This window comes from Molothrus ater, chromosome 11, assembly GCF_012460135.2.
Source record: "Molothrus ater isolate BHLD 08-10-18 breed brown headed cowbird chromosome 11, BPBGC_Mater_1.1, whole genome shotgun sequence".
In the NCBI taxonomy this organism is placed as follows: Eukaryota; Metazoa; Chordata; class Aves; order Passeriformes; family Icteridae; genus Molothrus; species Molothrus ater.
In genome coordinates, this window is record NC_050488.2 from 4,631,501 (window position 1) to 4,652,478 (window position 20,978).

A 20,978-nucleotide genomic window follows, 5' to 3' on the forward strand; every position below is an offset into this window, starting at 1 on the left:
AAAAGGAGAGGTATGAAAATCTGCTTGAAGTTGCTGTGTGTGTGTGAGAAGCTGAGCACAAAGCTCTGAGCAAGACTGCAGTAGCAGCATGGTGAGGATTTGGGGGCCATGCTGCTGCAAGCCAGAGGTGCATGGCAGTGTATACTTCATGCAACACTGATCACTTTGTACTGTTTAACTTTTTTGTTGACTTTCAGCCTGCAAACGCAGATGTGCTGTCACTCAGATGCTCAGCTAGGCAGAGTTATGTGCTCTTGGCATCACACTGAGTGTCTGAATGGAGAGTTTTGGCACCAGCCTGTTTGGAAGAGAGCTTTTTGCCTGCTCATGTTCTCATTAGTATCTGAGCTGATGAACGACATTCTTCTGCATTTCCATGTTCCTAGATATAGATCTGGCTTCTGTCTCAGTCTGGGTTAAATGCTCAGGGGGAGCTGGCTGGGGAGCCTGTGTCTGCACTGCTGAATCCATGCAAACACCAGGAGAGCTGGGGAGCACCTGCCTGATGGCAGCTCCTGCAGATCCTGTCAGTGTCCAGAAGAGTTAGGGCAGGTGGCCTTGGGAAGGTCCTTGATACTTTCAAGAGTGAGCTGCTTCTACTGATCTACCGTAGTAAAACAGGACAAAGTTGTAGCTCAGCCACTGCCAAAATGTAGGTCTCTCCATGGCCCCTTCTTGTAAATAGCTTAGCTGGTGTTAGTTTGTGTTGTTGGTTTAGCTTTTTTTTAGCTCCAGCCCAGAGAAACCTGCTCCAGAAGTGTTGCTATCACTTTTCTATCACTCTTTCTTCTCCCCACAAACAACCACCCTTGAAATCCTCTTCCAGTAGGTGCCATCAGCCTGCTGTCACTGTTCCCCTGTCTTCGTAACTCTGTGAGAAACTTCTCCTTGAGCGTTGCTTGGCCTTTTCTGCTGGAAGGAAACCCCAAGTGCTCTCTCCACACACTAGAGCAGGCATAATTCTCAGAAAAGGTGGCAGCTCCATTCCCTGGATCAGCGCCCGCCTCTGCTGCCCTCCGTGTGTTTCCTCTTTGCATTCCATTGATGAGCGAGCCTCCCCTGCCTTTCCCACCGTCGCTCAGAAATAGCAAAGGAGCGCAGGCACAATTCGATTGAATGAACACATTTTGCGTGCCCTTTTACATTTGATGTCTCTCTCCAGTTGTTGGGTGGTTTTGCTCTGTGTGTGTGAGCACACAGATGGCTCCTCTAAGCACCTCGGCCCCGGATGATTGCTTGTTAATTTTTGCTTTGGGCTATTTTGAGCTTTTTCCTCTCTTCCCAAGAGGACGCTGGTGTGGTGCGATGATGCCGGTGTGCCACCTAGTGATTGAGCTATTCCCTTGTCGCACATCATTGATCGGAACACTCGGTGCGCGGATTCTGCCCCATTTGCTCACCTGGATCGCAGGTAACCTGCGGCAATGCCTGCAGCCCCTCTGCTCAGTCTGTCCTGGCACAGGGGATGCCACTGAACAGCTTTTCCCTGCTTATTTTACTTTGTACCTTTTTTCCTACCTTTGTACCTCTTTCTACTGTATTACCTGCAGTCTTTGTGATGTGGGCAAGAAATGGGAGATCATTTGAGGGGTGTTGGCTGCCAGCTTGCAGGTCACCCATGCCCATAATTAATCCATCAGGCAATAATTTTGTACAACGTGAAAATTTAGCACTAGATACATGTCAATCAGATGCTCTGGGACAATCTAGACAGTGTTTAAAGCCCTTTATGCATAAGGGGTATCATTGCAGATATTTATGTGCTTCACACCTCATAAACCCATTTCTGAACTATTTGGGCAGATCCAGGCTGGGAGAGCAATAGATGGTCCTGGGGTTGGAACTGAGGCATTTTTGTCAGGGTTTTGTGCCTGCTGGCCACTCCCCAGATTCCCAGAGGCACCCAGGACACTGGCAGGGTGGCAGGGGGAAGGCACTGGGCACAGAAGTGCATCACGGCCCGCTGGCCTCTGTTGCCCTGGCAGTGAGCTCTGCTCCAGGTGCAGCTCCCCAGACTGTCTGACCTCCCGCCCGGATCCGGATCCCCCGGGGCATGGGCGTTGCAAAGAAACACCCTCAGCTTAGAGCAGCTGAGCAGGGCAGGTTCAGACCCTGCCAAAGGCTCAGGCCCCGGCATTGTACCCTTCCCTGGATGCTGCTGGGAAATCCAGCATTGTACCCTTCCCTGGATTCTGCTGGGAAATCCAGCATTGTACCCTTCTCTGGAATCTTTGGGAAATCCAGCTGGGTGCTGGGTGCAGCTGCAGCTGCAGAGTGATCCAGAGTGCTGGGAAGGGACTGAACTCTCTTCCTGGGCTTACTGCTCACCTGCTATGAGTCACACAGCAAAACTGTGCTGCAGAGGCTGGTTCTGCTGGGTCAGTGAGCACTGTCACAGCTGCCCTTCAACAGGAGCTCAGCTGCAGGGAGAAACACGGCGACAAGCAAACTGAGTCCCGCAGGAGGATGTGGCAATTAATTACAGGTTAAGTGTAGGAAGTTAACAAACTTTATCACTGTAGATCTGTGTTGGAGGTCAAGATGAGCAATTAACACTCCTAAAAGCCTAAAGAATCCATCCTGTCCTCTTCTCGTAGGGCAGCTGTGGTGAGGCATCTCTGAATGTTGTCACTTTTTTGATAATGACCTTTTCCTCATTCTCAGAGTGAAGGTCTGTTCAGGTAGAAGGTGAAGCTGCAGCCTGGAGCCTGGGTCTGGGCTTCTCTGCCTTTGCCAGCAGAGATGAAGCATTCCAGACAATTTTCCACCCCTGGCTATACTCAAGGCATCCTTTGGAAACACAATTTGTGTCTTCCTGGCCTCTCCCACAGTGCTGTTCCTCCTCTGATCCCACAGCTAATTGTCCTTAAGTCTAGAAGTATATTAGGGCCCCATGAAATGGGTTTATCCTCTCCTGGTAAACCACAGTGTTGTGAGGTGATCTGGGATGTGACAGCATGGGGAGAAGTGGTTCCTTTGTTCAAGGAGCCTCAAACTGTGACTCAGCTATAAGTCATTGTTACTGTCAGGTGGCCATCCTGTGGAATATGTTGTTCTTCTGGCTGGGGAGCTCATGGAGCTGAACCTTCCCTTCCTTGCACACCACAGGTCTCTCTCTCAGGTACAAGATCTCACAGGGCAAGAGGTGCCAGCTCACTGCTGGCCTCTCGTTTTTATTGCTCTGCAATCCACAGCCATATTTTGCATTTGTTTTGTGGCTTTTTTCCCTTCAAATGCATCATTAAGGTGAAGTGTTGTTGTGAGGGTGAGGGCTTACTCACCGCACCCAGTGCTGCAGGATTCCCACTGTTGCACTCTTTATCATGGAGTTAATCAAGACTGACAGTCAAATGTTTAAGTGTGGTAGCAGAATCTCTACCTCTGCAAGCACTGCCCAGGGCAGGGATTTATGCAGTTGCAGTGCAAGAAAGTGGATTAATGTGGACACTGTGGGGCATTTTAGATAGGAATGGTGGTTATGAAGCTTTTCCTTGAGAGGGAGGGCCCTCTTTCCCCTTATTTACTCATTTTTTATTCATATTTATTCTTCCACGAGAAAGGCTTCTGCCAGTACCTGGGCAATTACTAGAGCACAGCAGCACAAACTGGGATTTCATTGCTTTCGTGCTGTCTTGTTCCTGACAGGTGAGCCAGCAGGACTCCCACCTGCCCTGTGGGAACCAAGAATGTTGGACTGAATCCTTCCCAAATATCTTTGAGGTGTGGAAATGCAGGAGCTGGAGGCCTGAGCATTTCAGAGGAGGCTGTGGCAGAGCCAGGGGGTGGCTGCAAGCTGTGCCCTGGGCCAGCAATGTGCCAGGCTCTGACTCTCCTCACCTGCTCAGGTGAGCTGGGAACTGAACACCACTTTCTCTGAGAAGTGACCCTTTCTCCAGTGCACCATGGATATGGCAGGAACTGCAAACCCTAATTTTGCTCTCAGCCCTTTGAATGTGGAGATGAGGAGGGGAACGCTGACCTCTGCAGCTGCTCCTGAACAGCCCCACGGCTGCCTCGAGGCTCCCAGGTGCCGTGCAGGGGGAGAAGAAGGTGCAGCTGTGGATGTGGTGATCTTTCCTGGATAATAACGCTGCAAGCAGGTCTGATACTTTTGATGCTGCAGCCAGCCAGGAGGGCCTGGTGAGGAGAGAGTGTGCTTTTCCAGATCTTCCTTCCCCTCAGCAGTGGTAACTTTGCTGAGAGCACGTGGATCATCTCTCGATCCAGCGGGGCAAGGGGCTGTGCAGAGTGACAGCTCATTGCCACTGTAAAGCACACAGAGCAGGGATATTCCCACTGTGGAACTGACAAAGGAAAGCAATCCCAGAGGAACAGAGGACTTTGCATGTGGAAGGCACCCAGGGATGGGCTGTGCAGCGCTGAAGGGTTTCTTTGCACACACTCTCCCATGGCAGGCAGGTGCATAACTTCTGCAGTGGTGGAGGGAAGGACTGGGCAGCGGGTGAGCTCTCCGGAGCTCATAATGAGCAGCTGCAGGGAGGGTGGGAACGTGGGAAGAGGAGTTTTCCTGAGACACTTAGGAGAGTCTTCTCTTCCTCCGTTGTTATGGTCCAGGGCAGGGTGGAGGGGGTGCTCAGTTCCGCTGTGGGGTTTAACTACAGCTGACAAAACCAGCCCTGGTTTAAGTGTGAGGCAGCAGGATGCTGTTCCTTCCCGAGCTGGAAATAGGAGGAGGAATCACTCTGGGGCAGGAGCCGGCATCCGAGTTCTCCTGCAAACTCCCCTCCCCGTGGAACACCTCGCTGTCCAGCTGGAGGTGAACACCACAGCGAACAATGTCCAGCTTTGGGAAAGGAGGAGCAGCCGCAGCTGCTGATGGTCCCGCCGTGGGGCTGCAGGGCGGATGGCGGCGTGCCCAGCAACACGCCGCTATCGGGGCGGACACGCGGGTATCGGGGCCGACAGCTGCTGCTTGGCGGCTCCTCCGTGTCACTCCGGGCTGCGGAGCCAACAGCCTCGCCCCTCTCCCGGAGAGCGCCTGGTGGAGCACCGACCGCTCCGCCCGGAGCCACGACGCTGGGCAATGGCGGAGTGCGCCGCGAACTACAGCTCCCAGCACCTCTGCAGCGGCAGCTCCCGGGGGTGCGCATGCGCCCAGCGCGAACTCCCTTTCCCGGCAGGCCGGCCGAACACGTGGCCCCCGCCCCTCTCCCTCAGGGCCGTGACGCGCTCGCCGTGACGCAGCGCGGTGACGCAAAAAAGTGTGCGCCCTCCAGAGCGATCGCGGCCGCCGCAGGGTGCGCGGGGCCGACAGCAGGGGCCGGGGGCGGCGGCGGCGGCGGCAGCAGCACCGCGGGGCAGCGCTCAGGTACCGGGGCCGGGTTGGGTGGGACGCGCCGCCGCCGTTGCTGCTGCTGCTGCTTTCCCGGAGCCTCGCCGGGCTGGGCCGGTTGGCGGTCGCGGCCTCCGCGCCGGGCAGGGGCAGCGGTGCGGGGTGTGGGGGGGGCGCCTCAGGGGCGCGGGGTCGGCTGCGGGTCCGCCCCCGCGCTAGGGGGCGCCCTCGGGGCGGGGGGCCAGGCGGGCCCGGCCCGGCTTGGCCTGGCCTGGCCTGGCCTGTCCCCCCCGGCCCGTCCCGTCCCCCCCGGCGGGACCGGGCCTGCGCCGCCCCGCCCGGTCCGGCCCGCCCCCTGCGCCGGCTCTTCCTCCTCCTGCGCCGGGACCGCTCGGGCGGGACGATCTCTGGCTCTTCGCTCCCCCACTCTGGTCTCTGCTGATCTCTAAACGTTGGGGCCGCCCGTGCGTTCCGCCGAGCCGGGCCGGGCCGGGCCGTGCGGGACCCCGCGGGAGCTGTCACCGGCCGCCCCCGCGAGGTGCGGCCCGCGTGTTTCCCCTTGCAGCCGCGCGAAGAGGAATTGATGTTGAAACGGAGTGGGTTTTTTTTTTTTTTTGTTTTGTTTTTTTTTCTTATTTTGTAGACAGCAGAAGTTTGTTCCTGTTTTTTGGGCTTGTCGTGCCAGATCAGAACGTAGTTCTAAGTTTGTTTTGTAACAGGAGGAATTTCAGGAAACTGAATAACCTTGCGGTTTTCCCTGTCCTTAAAATGCCTTAATTAAAAAAAAAAAAAAAGAAAGAAAAAACCCCCACAACAACCGAATTTTTAAGCAAATACTTAAAGGCAACATTAGGGATATGTTCAGTATAACATCCAGTTTGGAGCTCTGTTAAACAAGAAGTTGAACAAACCTAGACTTCCATCAGTGTAGGAAGGACACCAAACCACATTTTTGTGCTCCAGAGATTGTGAGGCTTTTCTAACTTGGTGGTATATTTTCACAAGTGAACTTCAATGTTGACAATTTGTGATACTTTAATTTCCACGTGGTTATTTCAGGCTCAACAGGTTTAGACAAATAGCTGTCAGGTGCCTCATCTCTTTAAAGGATATTTGTGATGCAAGGGAGAATATTATTTTTTCTTAAAGTAAGGAATTCTTTGTGTTAAAGCATTAGTATAAATGAACCTACAAATGTACTGCTCAGCTTTGCTGGGCAATTAACTAGATTCCAACTCATTAGCGGTACATTATTACATTAGTCTTCCCTACATTTTGTCCTCAGCCATACTTGGAAACAAGTTTGGGACCAATGTCAAACTGGACTATGTAAGCTGGTCCAAAGTGCAGTTATTAGAATTTGAGTTGCCCCTGTGCATGTGGAATTACAAATCTTCATGTAATTTTTGTCTATTCATTTAATGTGCACATTAGTTTAAATGTGCCATCTTCCTACAAAGTGATCTAAATTGTGGTTTTTGGGAGAATTTTTTTTTGCTTGAGATTTTTTTTGTTTTATTCTAGCTCATTCATTTTGCATTTAAATTGCTAAGTTAGGCCTTTTGTGTTCATTTCCCAAATAACCAAACTGTTGGTTTTCAGATTTTACAAGTATATTTATATTCACTAAGAGGTTTCACGCTTTAAAATGTTTATCTGTGGGGAGTCGGTGTGTTCAGAACCTGCTGATCCTTTCCCTGAGCTCAGCATCAGTCAGGGAATGAGCTGTAGTGGTGTTGCAGTTGGTGTGAGGCTCCAGTGGACAGAAGGGTGGAGCTGAATTGCTCCAGCTGTTCCAGGCACTCACTCAAGGTTTGTGGTTAGAGGTCACTGGAATTTGATTTCCTCGCTGTTCAGAGGTGTCTCACTAAGGTGACTCAAGCACTCAAGTGTCAGAGGTTTCAAAAACATGAGAGCACCTTGAGGAATCTGTGTCTCAGTACTCTCTGGGTTTCCCTTTAATGTCACATTCTTACAGCCAAGCTCAGAAGAGAGAAATGCCCATAAAGGCTTTGCTGTGGCGCAGTAATGCCAGGCAGTGTTTGGCTTTACAGCCTTTGCTGTGGCACAGCAATGCCAGGCAGTGTTTGGCATTGCAGCCTTTGCTGTGGCACAGCAATGCCAGGCAGTGTTTGCCTTTACAGCCTTTGCTGTGGCACAGCAATGCCAGGCAGTGTTTGGCATTACAGCCTTTGCCGTGGCACAGCAATGCCAGGCAGTGTTTGCCATTGCAGCCTTTGCTGTGGCACAGCAATGCCAGGCAGTGTTTGGCTTTACAGCCTTTGCTGTGGCACAGCAATGCCCGGCAGTGTTTGCCTTTACAGCCTTTGCTGTGGCACAGCAATGCCAGGCAGTGTTTGGTATTACAGCCTTTGCTGTGGCACACCAATGCCAGGCAGTGTTTGGCATTACAGCCTTTGCTGTGGCACAGCAATGCCAGGCAGTGTTTGGCATTACAGCCTTTGCTGTGGCACAGCAATGCCAGGCAGTGTTTGGCATTACAGCCTTTGCTGTGGCACAGCAATGCCAGGCAGTGTTTGCCTTTACAGCCTTTGCTGTGGCACAGCAATGCCAGGCAGTGTTTGCCTTTACAGCCTTTGCTGTGGCACAGCAATGCCAGGCAGTGTTTGGCTTTACAGCCTTTGCTGTGGCACAGCAATGCCAGGCAGTGTTTGCCTTTACAGCCTTTGCTGTGGCACACCAATGCCAGGCAGTGTTTGGCATTGCAGCCTTTGCTGTGGCACAGCAATGCCAGGCAGTGTTTGGCTTTACAGCCTTTGCTGTGGCACACCAATGCCAGGCAGTGTTTGGCTTTACAGCCTTTGCTGTGGCACAGCAGTGCCAGGCAGTGTTTGGCATTGCAGCCTTTGCTGTGGCACAGCAGTGCCAGGCAGTGTTTGGCATTGCAGCCTTTGCTGTGGCACAGCAGTGCCAGGCAGTGTTTGGCATTGCAGCCTTTGCTGTGGCACAGCAATGCCAGGCAGTGTTTGGCATTACAGCCTTTGCTGTGGCACAGCAATGCCAGGCAGTGTTTGGCATTACAGCCTTTGCTGTGGCACAGCAATGCCAGGCAGTGTTTGGCATTACAGCCTTTGCTGTGGCACAGCAGTGCCAGGCAGTGTTTGGCATTACAGCCCTTGCCGTCGCACAGCAATGCCAGGCAGTGTTTGGCATTACAGCCTTTGCTGTGGCACAGCAATGCCAGGCAGTGTTTGCCATTACAGCAGTGCCAGGGGCACCAAGCACACATCTGAAGCAGCCACATCTGGGTTTGCAGTGGCCACCGAGGTAGTTGAGACTGCAAATATTTGTTTTTCAAAGTCAAATCCTTTGAGTAAGTGCTTTATGTTTTGTTAATAGTGATTCTAAATATATTTTGGCAATAGCACTGTTTGGGAAAAATTCCCATTCCTTAGCTTATTAGATGTTCAAAGTGAAATCTGTAGTAGGCTGTGATTTTCAAAACTTATTAAGAGAAAAAAATTACATCCCTCTGCCCCCTCCCCCCCCCCCCCCCCCCCCCCCGATTTAAATCTGATCAGTTTTGCTGGTTCTTGGAGAGCAATTTAAGATTGAATTTTTTCAGCAACTTGTGCTAAAAAGGGAAGTAGTGAAAGTCAGAGCTGTTCTCCCAGGTTTCCTCTCTGTCAGGCCAGGTGTGTTGCTGACAGTTACAGGTTGGTTCATATAATTTATGTTCTTGTCTTCTCTGAACAGCTCTTCACTTTGATTTAAGGTGGAATTCTTGAAAAAAGTGAGCACAGTAGGAGTTTCTCTGGTGCCATCTAAAAAAATTGTATTTATTTTAATAGACTGGAAGGGATAAGCCTGTGGAAGAGAGGAGATGCCTTGGCAAGACATTCATTGTCACTGCTGTGTCCCAGTAGAAAGGGTGGCATTTCTGTGTTATAACTTCATTTTAGGAAAACAGCTCTATGTCAGCACCAGTTCTTTAGACCAATAATGAGCTTTATTGAGGCAAGTTTTAGGAATAGCTGGGATTTTTCACTTGATTTTGGTATAGCACAAGGTGTCCCAGAGGGCAGTGAGCAGTTCCTGTGGTCTTCGTGACTGGGACTTTGTTGACCTGTTGCAGGTATTGCTGAACCTTTTCTGTTTTCCAGCAGGAGCAGTTGAGGGTTGTTAGAGGAAGTAAATTGTTTTTCCAGATTGCAGGGGAGCCTGCACAGGCCCTGTACAAGCTCTGAGGTCACAGGGCCCTTTTTGCTGTATCCCTTGAGCACAGAATGAAGATGGGCATGTCTGAAATGGTTGAATGTGGATTCCGTTAGAGCACTTGTGTTCTGAGGCCCACAGTGAATTTCTGAATGTTTTTCTGTGATATTTAAAAGCTCTGAAGAGCTGCTGGCAAGTGGTGTTCAGTTAATGAAAAAGGAAATGGAACTTAATGAGCTTGGAGTAGTTCTTTATTTTTGAAGGTGTTTTGGGAGTATGTCTGTGTGTACAATCTCATTATGGTTTTGCCTGGATCTAGGTAGTGTTTCTTCCTAAGCAGTTTATGCATTTGCATTGAATTTCCTGATGTAGTTCTGAAATGAATGAATGAATAATGAGTGCCCTAGATAAAATCATAATTACTTGTGATTTAGGAAACATCATCTTTCTTCATGCTTAGGTAGGTTTTTTGGTTAGCATATGTCCACTGGATATAGTACTTAACAAAATGGTGTTCTTGTAGTCACAGGTTTATCTTTTCATAGTCTTTGGCTGATAACTTTTGTGCAGTTTCTGCCAGTTTAATCTTCAGCCAGTGTTCTTAACTTCATGTTTCCCATTTAACTAACCAGTCACAGTACATTAAATTCAAAAGCACCTATGAGACAAGAGGTAGAACTGTAGGATTGTTCATCAATTCCCTGAGTGAGGAGAAGTTTTAAACCAATTGAAGTGTCCAGCACAGAGTTAAATTGTGGGGATGTTTTTCAGAGACAACTTGGGCTATAAATGCATGTATAATCTCTGCTATGGCTGCCTTTAGAGTCTGCCATTTGACTGACTCCTGAACGTGTATTTTAGGAGCTGATGTGTATGTCACTGTCTTAAACACTTGTGTATTTAACACTGGTTTGAAAGCTTCTTTCTCTGGGTCAGTTATGACAAATGGGTATTAATTCTCATGACAGATGGATATTGACTATGTTGTGGCTAATGAAATGCTGGAAATCTTTGTGTGTTTTTGGATGTGAAGAAATCTGTTTTGCTTGGTGTGCTCTCCCCTACCTCCAATACCAAGTCAGTTTATAAATTAGGTTTGGGTATTCCTTCCTCTAGAAGTTACAACTCTTCCCAGCAATCACAGTCTGTCAGGTTGGAAACTAGGGGCATGGCAGTATCTTGAGACAGATTTTGTTCTAGTTTAAGCTGTTAATATTTCTAGTAGGTTTTTATCAGATCGACGAAAGCTGACACCTGGAAATTTAAAGGCTTAAACAGAACCTACAGTGATAGTTCCCTTCATTAAATGATACTTCAACAAGTCACTCAGTGCTGTAGGAGTTTCTCACTTTTGAGGATGGGAAGATAAATCTTCTGTCAGCTGCTGTCATGCAAGTAAAGGCTGATAAAGCTGCAGTAATTGCTCCAGTGCTCCCTCCTGTGATCATCCTGCCTTCCTCCTGGAGCCACTGGCTGTTCTTGGGAGCCCTGGGGGAGCGGGGCAGGCCCTGGGCGAGCGGTGCCCGGCTCTTTGCCACCACGGCTGTCCTGGGGCTGCTCCCACTGCCCACAGCACTCGGGGGCTGCCTCTGCTCCTCAGCACTGTGGGCCCCAGGAGTTGTTGGCACCTCCACCGCTGCCTGCAGGGCATTAAACTGGGATAAGGACACTGATCACAATCTTGCTGTCCTGGCTGGGTTGGTTCTTGAGTAAATCACCACAAAGGGTAACTCAGGTCTGCTCCTGGAGTTGAGGTAGAGCTTTTAAAAGGCTCAGGCCGTGAACACAGCTGTGGTGAGCTGTGCATTCCAGACAGCCTGGTCAGGGCTGGGGAGCACCAGTCAGGACTTGTGTTCAGAGATGCACATGTTCTTTAGTCTGCAGGCAAAGGACCGGAAAGAAACTTTCACATTTGAAAGCACTGTTCTGTCACTTTGTCTTCTCACTCCTTTTTGCTGAGTATTATTTGCCTCTTTCAAATGACTTGTAATATTTGATTTAGATTGTTTCAAAGAATACAGTAGAAGAGTGGGATTTCTTGCTCATTTTTATGCCTTTTTTTTTTTCCTGGTTGTTACCTCTGCCTTAGGCTAAGCCATGACTTCAGGATCTGGGCATGTGGACTCCAAGGCTGAGCTCACTACTTTGCTTGAGCAATGGGAGAAAGAACATGGCAGCGGGCAAGACATGGTCCCTATTCTCACCAGGTAAGATCTATTGAGCAAATCCCTAAAGCTGAATGGCTGAAGTTACATGACAGCAGCTTTTACCTTCTTTTTTCTTGAGGTGTTCACATACCTGATAACCTGCAATTCATTTTCTTGATCTAAAAAATGAACTGTTAGTGTGGTATTTAAATAAAAACTTTTAATGACATCTTACACTGTCTCTACAAATACTCTGAAATAGTAGAAGTCAGGAGCATCATTAAATGTTTGAAATAACTTTGGTATCTTCACTTGAAACTTGTAAAACATTGAGATGGGAAGCAAGGTGTGAGGGGTTTGAGATTGCAGTAACATTGATCAGATTAAGTGAAAGGGTGAGAGTAGGGTGAGTAGGAGGAGCTATATTGAGAAGGTATTAGTGAAGCTCATAGGGCATGTTTAAAGTGAAATTTTAAAACCTGATTGTTTTTTAAGCTGTGTGGTGGTCGACTGGCATTGTATTGGGAGAAAAATGCCCTGGACCAGTAAATTATTTGTGGCTGTTTAGGTAACACCATTAATTATAAGACAGTATCTAGTACAAAAGAAAGATTTGAATGATCAGTTGCATTTGTGTTTTCCCAAGCCAGGCTTCATTTGGGTAGACTGACGTTACTCCTACTTTAAGGGGAGATTTGCAGAAATTCCCCCAATTCCTCACAGCTCTGCTGGCAGATCCACGGCCTGCCTCATGTGTGCAGGACTCAACTGCTCTGCAGTTCAGGAGCAGTCCAGGTGTCTCTTCTGCCTTGTTGGGCCAGACAAGTCAGTGCACAGAGCTGGAGCTGGCACTGGCTGGAAGTAACAGGAATCTGGTGGAGGTTCTTTGCTCAGGTCTGTGCTGTGCCTCACCCACCGGGCACAACTTCTTTGCTGTTCTTACTGCATTTTAAAAATAGCAGCATAGGAGGAGGAGATGAGCAACAGAAAGCCAACCCTAAACACTTGAAAATTAGTGAGTCTCTTGAAAATCATGAGACAGGTTTTGGTGTATCTCTGTGTATTGTCTGAAGGAAACCTGTGCTATTTTGAGGCTTTTTCTTGTAGGCATAACCAGAAATTTACTGTATTCTAAGAAATTTAAAGACATTTGAGCTAAACATGTATTTTTTTGTGCTTTTAGCAGTCTGGCACTTCTTGCTCCCTCTCAGCTCCTGGAGCTCCCTATATTATTTATGCTCAGACAGGTCTGATAACTTTGTTGGTTCTCAAGGTTTCTGTGCAGCAGGCAGAGTGGTTATGAATGGTGAAGGATTGGGTATTTTTGCTTTAGTGGAGATAGTACAGATTTATTTAAGGTAGAATGGGGATTTCACCAGAAGTTAAAATCAGAAATTAGATTTACAGTGCTTCAGTTATCAATGAGAGCCATGTTAGAGTTGCTGGTAGAGATGCTCCTGAGGGATCCTCACCAACTGGAGCTTGCAGTGCCAATGTCCTGAGGCAGAGAAATGCCCTTGCATATTGGTTTGGTCTTAGGGCAGAGGGAGCTGTGGTCATACTTGTTGGTGAGTGATATTTCTCTACTTCCTTCCTCCTTGTGAGCTAAATGAAAGAAAATTTCCCTGTGTGGATGGGAGTCTGTTGAATGTGATGCTGAGGCAGCACAGGTGGGAGTGCAGTAACAGGACAAGGACAGCAGCAGTTATGGCACCAGTTACAGACCACAGCTGAGCTGTCACTTCCAAAAAGCTGGATTTACAAACACTTGAGTGTTAGAAGGTATGAACTGAAGAAATTGCTTGGAAAGCCTATCAGCAAAAAACAGATATGTAATATACATGGTTTTCAAAACTATTGTAAATTGAAATGATCCTGTAATAGTCTTACTTCATAGACTGGATGCAAGTCATGTTCAACCAATCAGGCAAATCGTGAGACTCAGATAATTTATTGTGTCCCAGGAGCCTCTTTCATCCAGGGAATACATCAGCAGTTTAACATTGTAACTTCATCTCCACAAAGCAGCTGTATTGTGGTGTGGGATCCTAGAGCACCTTATGCTGTTGCAATCTGCTGTAAAGGCTCAAGTTGGTCATTAATGCCAGGTGATGACACAAAGCAGGATTAGGATGGCTTTGTTGTTCCATCTAGATCACTGGGGGCCTTGCAAAGTTGACAAACTTTTCTATATACCCCTGCTCCCAAGGTGAGCTCAGTTTGTGGCAAGTGGAAATGAGGATCTGACTAACTTTCCAAACACAGCTGTGAAGAGAAAAAAAATTAGAAGTAAAAGGCTCAGTGTAAATCCTACATCTTGTCTGCAGACTTGGAAGTGGCTGCTGAACCAGTATGATGCCAAGTGAATGAAGGAAATCTTGAAACTTGAATAAAAGTTCTGTGGTTTTGTGAATTGTGTTTTGTTACAGCCCTGTATACCAGGTGCCTATGTTAGAAGGCTGAAATGAGCTTTGGTAGTTATTTGACACTCAGTTGCTTCAATTGAGAATTGACAAAGCTGTTGGATCTAGATAGATTTATCTAAGTCAAGTCACAAACCACCTTTGTATGTGTTAGTTAAAAGAAGAGTATTGTAAGCAAGCTTGATTTTTCTCCTTTTTTGTTTTTTGAAAATAAATTTCAAAGAGGCAATGTTTGTGTGGGTTTTTTTTTTTTTCTTTCTAATTTTGGTCAAATAGTTGTGAATAATTGTCTCAAACCCCTCCATAATTAGTGATTCACATTTGTCTTTCTTTGAGCCTGTGATAGTGTTGTTGTCCCTGGAAGCACTGGGAGCTGGCTCGCTGTTTGGCTGCCTACCCAGACAGGATGCACTGGCCAGAGTGTTGTGCTCACTTTCCATGCTGCTTGTCTGTCCTTTCTGGCACCTCACCAAAATGCTAATTATCACCTCCAAAGACCTGACAAGGCGAGAGTGCTGCTTCCCAGCTCCCCATTTGTCTGAGTTTTCTGTCAGCAGACATCCCTCAAGCTATTAGTTCTCATGGAAAAAAATGAGGAGCTGGCAGTGGAGTATTTAAGTGACTTGCTTCTGCCAGAATTTCTTGAGAGCTCAAGCTGTGCCACCTATTATTAACAAGGGACACAATTTGCATCCTTTCACAATCAGGCTTATAAAAGTAAATATTGGAACCCCACAAGATCAACAGCTTGTTGAAAGATAATTGTTAGATCAAAGGCAAGCAAGAAAGTTTTCTGCTCATTCCCAATGAGCTAATTTGCTGTTCCTGGAATCTGGCAGGAGTCATCCTCTGTCACACTGAGTGTAGCTCACAGAGGCAGGCCTAAGTACATTTTTGCCTCTAGTCATGCCTGGGAACACAGGGTATTTTCTGGAAAGTAACAGACACGGAGTAGAAGTCAGCAGTGTTCTGTAAGGGAAATCCTCTGTGAAAGACAAATATTTTTCCAGGGATTACTGCAGCCTTCCAGCAGTTTTCCCTCCCCTGTGATAAACTCTGCCTAGATAACTACTGTGAGGTATTAAGACCTTGTTTTAAAATGCTGTGCTGCACATAGATGCTGCCTCCCACTCTGAACCTCTGTAGAGGGGAAGGAATCATGTTTTATACCAAGGAAATGAGATTTAATTTCCTAATGTTTTTTCAATTGAATTGAGTGCTCTTTATTTCACCTCAAACTGCATATGTTGTTGCTGTGACACTACATAGAGAAGGACAATGAAAGACTATGGAATTATTTATTGCTTGACCATGAGATAATTTTTTTTTCTTCCTGATTTTGTGTAAATAAAAATAATAATTAATTCTCTTACTGCTCATTCTAAATGAGTTAGAGCATAGGATTTCTTATGCCTGCTGAGACTGCTTCTAAGTTTAGGGGAAGGCATAGCACCAAAACAACTCAATTCTGTTTTTCTGATAGAGAGGAGCATTTAATGTATTTGGAGGATCTGTGAACAGGGAGCTGGCTGAGTTTCTCCTTGTCTTATCCGTGTTGGTAGTTCACACATGGTAAAAAGTTGATAACTGAGTAGAGGTTACACAGCTCTATTACTTTTACTTAATAAAAGTATTTAATATTTATTAAATATTTATATATATATTTAATTCTACAACACAATTGAAATTTAATGTGCAGAATAACAAAAAACTGTGCAGACAGTTTGAACAGCTGCCCCTGCACAGACTGAGCAAAGGGGAGGAATAAGTTACCTGTTCAGGACTTGCTCTGCTGCAAAACAAAGACACTGTGGTGGTAAGAAGGTACTGCTCAAGCCCTTTATTGACTCTAGTTCTCTACACTGTGTGTAGAACACCACAAGCAGTCTAACATGAGTAAATAAAAGGTGTTGGCCCTTCAGAGTGTCCAAGTTTATGCATCTCTGGGGTGTCACTATGGGTTCAGTGCATCTTGGAGCTAAAAATGAGATGAGATAGTAGAGGCCAGTGTTTTCTCTCCCCCCTATTGTGGCCAGTCAGAAATCCCCTGGTGGCACTGAACACTGGTGAAAGCTGATGGACTGGTTTGCAGTGCTCTGACAGATCTGTGACTGTGAGGAGCTGTGCTCCAGGAGTGTGAGTGCTGCTCACTTTGTGCTCTTCCTGCTGCAGAATGTCAGAGCTGATCGAGAAGGAGACTGAAGAGTACCGCAAGGGGGACCCTGACCCGTTTGATGACCGACACCCAGGTAAGGTGTCCTGGCAGCACCAGCTGTGCCCAGTGCTTACCTGGTAGCTCATATTCAAAAGTAATCATCTTCTAGCCTGAATGTGCCAACTCTGATCGAGGTCTGACACTGCTTTTGCACTGGGAAGTTGTGCTCTGTAGTGCTGACTCCAGAGCATCCACAGGCAGTTTGAAGGTAGCAGTTCAGTGCTAATGTTGGCATCTTGAGGTAGGAAGGTGAGTGTTTTCCTGTGTTCCTGTTTGTCCCACAGGTCGGGCAGACCCTGAGTGCATGCTTGGTCACTTACTGAGGATACTCTTCAAGAATGATGATTTCATGAATGCGGTAGGTCTGCTCTGAGAACTTTCTCTGTCAATTCTTCACACCACCTTATTTCTTTTATTTCCTCTGTGATGGTTGACCTTGCTACTTGTTTAATATTTATTTTAGTGGTATCAGAATTCTCTTTTCCATAATACTGGTTTTTAAGTTGGGTTTAAGAGCAACTCTTTTGCCATTGTGAGAGTGACTCAGGTGAAGGGGAGTTCATGAGCTGTTGGAATGTGTATAGCAACAACTGAATTAGTTGTTTTCAGTCTCTTTAAAGAAAATGGGGCTTCTCTAATACAAGTCCAAAAATATAATTTCTTTCTATAATGGAAATGAATACCACTAATTCCAGTGCCTTGTTTCTGAGTGCTTGGAACTACTGGGCTGCCTGCAGGAACAGAAGAGCATGTCAGCTCTAGAAGACTCAGGCAGAGAATCAGGAGGCAAGAGTCTGCCTTTCCACTTGCATTGCTAAACTCTAACATGACTTAATAGCTAGAATTTTGTTACCTTTGCATGCCTGCAAGCACCTATATCAGTACACATTGCTGGAAGGATTCTGGCAGATTGCTTGCATGTCTCTCTCTCTCTCTCTCAACTGGAAGTGATAAGGAAATACATGTGCAGTTAAAAATGTGCAATTTCTTATGTTAATTTTTTTTTGTTATCTTTTAATGTTTCTGCTGTTACAGTTTTTCAAGGCTCTTGTCTTAACAGATCAGTTCAAGATTGATATTTAGTCAGTGAACAGCAGATTAGAGGCTCTCTGCTTCTCTGAGAAATAGTTTCAACTTTTAAGGCACTGAAGGAGCAGCCTAAAGGCTGTCATGTTGAGATCCAGGGCTTAGGTTGGCATTCCTTACTTTATTATTTTTCTGCCGTGGGAGCTGTAAGGCTTTCACTGCTCTGGGTTTGGTCAGAGTTGAATTTCAAACCTGTTCCTGATCTTCTCCAGCTAGTGAATGCTTATGTGATGACAAGCAGAGAACCTCCACTAAACACTGCTGCCTGCAGGCTTCTGCTGGACATCATGCCGGGACTGGAAACAGCTGTTGTCTTCCAGGAAAAGGTATCACCTGCACTAAAGCTTGGGGTTTAAGCTTGCTTTATTTTGTACTCCAACAAGACTTCCCAAAGGAGAAGCCAGTAAAAAGCCATATTGAAATCCTGTGTCTGAGAGCCAATCTGTTTAGTCTCACTAATGGTCTGGGGCTTTTTGCTCTTGGCTTGTTCAATTAATCAAATCTTGGGTATTTTATAGCTTTTTAAAGTGTGATGTGACTGATTGAAACAGAGGAGCTGGAATTTAATGTAATGTTTTGGGAATTGTTGCTTTATAGGCCTATGAATGGAGCAGGCTGTGCTGAACATGGAGGACTTGCCCAGTAATCCCCAGCTCTGGCAGAGCAATAGCTTTCCTAGAGCTAAGTGATAAGCAAGTCATACTTTAACTAAGCAGTCTAAAATCCACAAGCTTTGTGGGCATTATCTGCACAGCTGAATCAGACTTCACATGTTGCCAAATAAGTTGTTCTGAAGGAATGCACACAGAGTGGAAAGTGAGGAGAAAGTGAATTTCACTCAAGCCACAGTTTCCTCGTCTGTAAGAATTAATGTTTTTCTGAAGTTTGGAAATGAGGCAGTACTGTATATGAAAGTTCTAAATTAATTTCTCTACTGTTGGAAATATGCAGATGAATTCTAAAGCATGATAAAAGAAAATAATGTGCTCCCTTTGTGAAAGATTTTATTTAATTTGAGCTCTTTGTGATCTGTCCAAAAGCTGAGGCTGGGAAGCCTTGATCAAAAAACAATTTAAAACCAAAACACTAATTCCCCATTTAAGGAGAATATAGCTATCTCTTTCCAGAGACAAAAATTCTCTGTAAACTGAAATGAAATTAAGTTTTGCACTTAGGGACTTTTTTCCTTTTGACTTGATAATATCTAGAGCTCTGTTCTGGCACTTAGGGCTCCTGTAAATAGGAGGCTTTGGGAAGAGGGTGTTTTTCTTGTCACAGAGAGGCCCTCTAGCGACCAAGGGATTTCACAGCTCATCAGTTAAACTTTTTTTTTTTTGATTACATAAGAGCATTGAAATAATAATGCAATTGTCTTTAAGTATGTAACAGGCAATAAAAATCTCTGAGCTGAGAGTTCCTGTTAAAATGTCTCTCTTCATTATTACTTTTCACTCATCTTCTATTGTATTGTACCTGTAATTCAAATTATGTGCAAGATTTCTGCCATGATAATTGTTGTTGATGTTTCTGAATCCAGTGGCAATTTAGAGGAAAAAAATTGATCTTTCATTCTAAACCTTTGTCTTTCTAATTGTCTGTTTTAAATTTGGCCAAATTTCATTTTATTTGATATAGGTTCAACACAGCTTATTTGAAATTTGCTCAATTGCTGGAGATTTTTATTAGTGAAAGTGACCAGAACTCTGGGCTTGTTCGTTTGGACTAATTCATATCTGTAGTGTTTTGCTGCCTCCTAGGAAGGACTTTGACTGGCCACTTCCTGCAGGTGTGCAGATCCAGGTATCTGATGCCTGGGCATAGTTTCACGCAACTTAAAGATTTAGGTTTTTTTTTGTTTTGTTTTTGTTTTGTTTTGTTTTGTTTTTTTTGTTGCAGCAGTATTTTTTATTCATTCCATGCTTGGTAGGAAATCCAGCCTGGTCATTACTGCAATAAGAGAGAATTCTTCCCAACAGATGCTTTCACTGGAACTGAGAAGTTAAAGATTAAATGTAACTGTTAGAACTGGTTTCTTGTTTCCTCCCTTCTAGGAAGGCATAGTTGAGAATCTCTTTAAATGGGCACGAGAGGCTGATCAGCCGCTAAGGACCTATGCAACAGGACTGTTGGGAGGAGCTATGGAAAACCAGGACATTGCTGCAAATTACAGGGATGAGAACTCCCAGTTGGTAATGATCTCTCAATCACTTTCCCTTTGTGAAGTACAGTTACCCATTTATAATTTTTATATATGGGGAGCTCACATTCACGGGTTAATATGAGTCTTACAGTGTTGTAGTTTGTGGTTTACCTTATCTGTAAGGGTCATGGTTTCCATCCTTTCCTGCCTGAGTTGGAGCATGCAGCCTGATATTCTGTTAACAGCAGTCGTATTCCAAATGCCAATGGAAACCTAAGAAGTCAAGTACTTTACCTTTTAATAAGGCTCATGTTCATAGTTTCCTTAAAGAAGAACTTTCAGAAGCTCTACATCTGTAACTGTTGCACATTGTGGTTTGCCCACCAGACAGAGGTTTTAAAATGAAAGGTGAGTCAACATGGACAGCTATGACTTCTCTTCTAAACATTAAAAGTAAAAGCATGACCTTTGGTTTTGTGGAACTGCAATTTACCAAAGCTGCTGCTTCCAAAGGGAATGATGCCTTTATTTCAGGCAGAGCAGAGATGGTGGAAGGATGCTGCAAGCTGATATGTGGTTCTGTTAGCACCACTATAGCTCATCTGCTCCTAATGGCTTTCCAGCCACTTCCTTCTCACATGGGAGACATGGTGCTGATATTTTAGAATGAGAGTTGTTGTAGCAAAATGGATTTGAGTTCTCTCAGTCACTTTGAAGTTATTTCTCTGGGCAAATGTACACCACAGCATACTCAGCACTGTATGCTGTAGAGGGGTTATATGATGAGAACAAAAAATATGGCTGAGGTGAGTTGCATGATCAAAGCAAGGAGTGTATTCTCATGAGTGCTGCTTTTCTGAAACAGGTGGCTCTGGTGCTCCGTCGGCTACGAGAGTTGCAGGTCACTGAAATGACCACAAAACAGGAAAACAAGCGCCCCAGTCCTCGGAAAGTGCCCTCAGATCCTCTGCTGCCCCTCGATGAAGAGGCTGTGGATATGGATTATGGGGAGATGACAGTAGATGGAGAGCAAGAAGTTTCTGCTGATATGGAGATCTCCTTTCATCTCGATTCAAGTCATAAGACCAGTAGCAGAGTAAACTCTGCTACAAAGCTGGATGATGGGGGACTGAGAAGAAGCAAATCAGGGAAACAGCACGAAAGAGACGGCTTCCGCAAGGCCAAGCAGAAGCTGGGCTTCTCCTCCTCGGAACCAGAGCGGATGTTTGTGGAACTGTCCAACAGCAGCTGGTCAGAAATGTCCCCGTGGGTGATTGGCACTAATTACACACTTTACCCCTTGACTCCTGCCATAGAGCAGAGGCTGATTCTTCAGTACCTGACTCCCCTGGGGGAGTACCAGGAGGTGAGCATATGAAGGTGGGAGGAAGCACTCTGTGCTCTAATTCTCTGTACAAAGCTGAGTGGAACTGTGGGGGGAAATTGGCAGAACTGCTCTATCACGCTCTGATATTTCTTGTCATGATTAAGACTGGTA

At 46.1% G+C, this 20,978-nt stretch overlaps 1 protein-coding gene across 1 annotated transcript in view; it reads left to right on the plus strand.

Moving 5' to 3' along the window:
* The first annotated feature begins 5,239 nt into the window (after nt 1-5,239).
* The window catches only part of DCAF1 (DDB1 and CUL4 associated factor 1), a 48,789-nt gene continuing 33,050 nt past the window's right edge, over nt 5,240-20,978 (plus strand). The window contains exons 1-7 of the mRNA XM_036390983.2: nt 5,240-5,329; nt 11,559-11,676; nt 16,212-16,288; nt 16,539-16,612; nt 17,553-17,666; nt 19,392-19,529; nt 20,346-20,846. Of these exons, the coding sequence (XP_036246876.1) occupies nt 11,567-11,676; nt 16,212-16,288; nt 16,539-16,612; nt 17,553-17,666; nt 19,392-19,529; nt 20,346-20,846 (1,014 nt within the window). The 5' untranslated portion in view covers nt 5,240-5,329; nt 11,559-11,566. The remainder of the gene's footprint in view (nt 5,330-11,558; nt 11,677-16,211; nt 16,289-16,538; nt 16,613-17,552; nt 17,667-19,391; nt 19,530-20,345; nt 20,847-20,978) is intronic.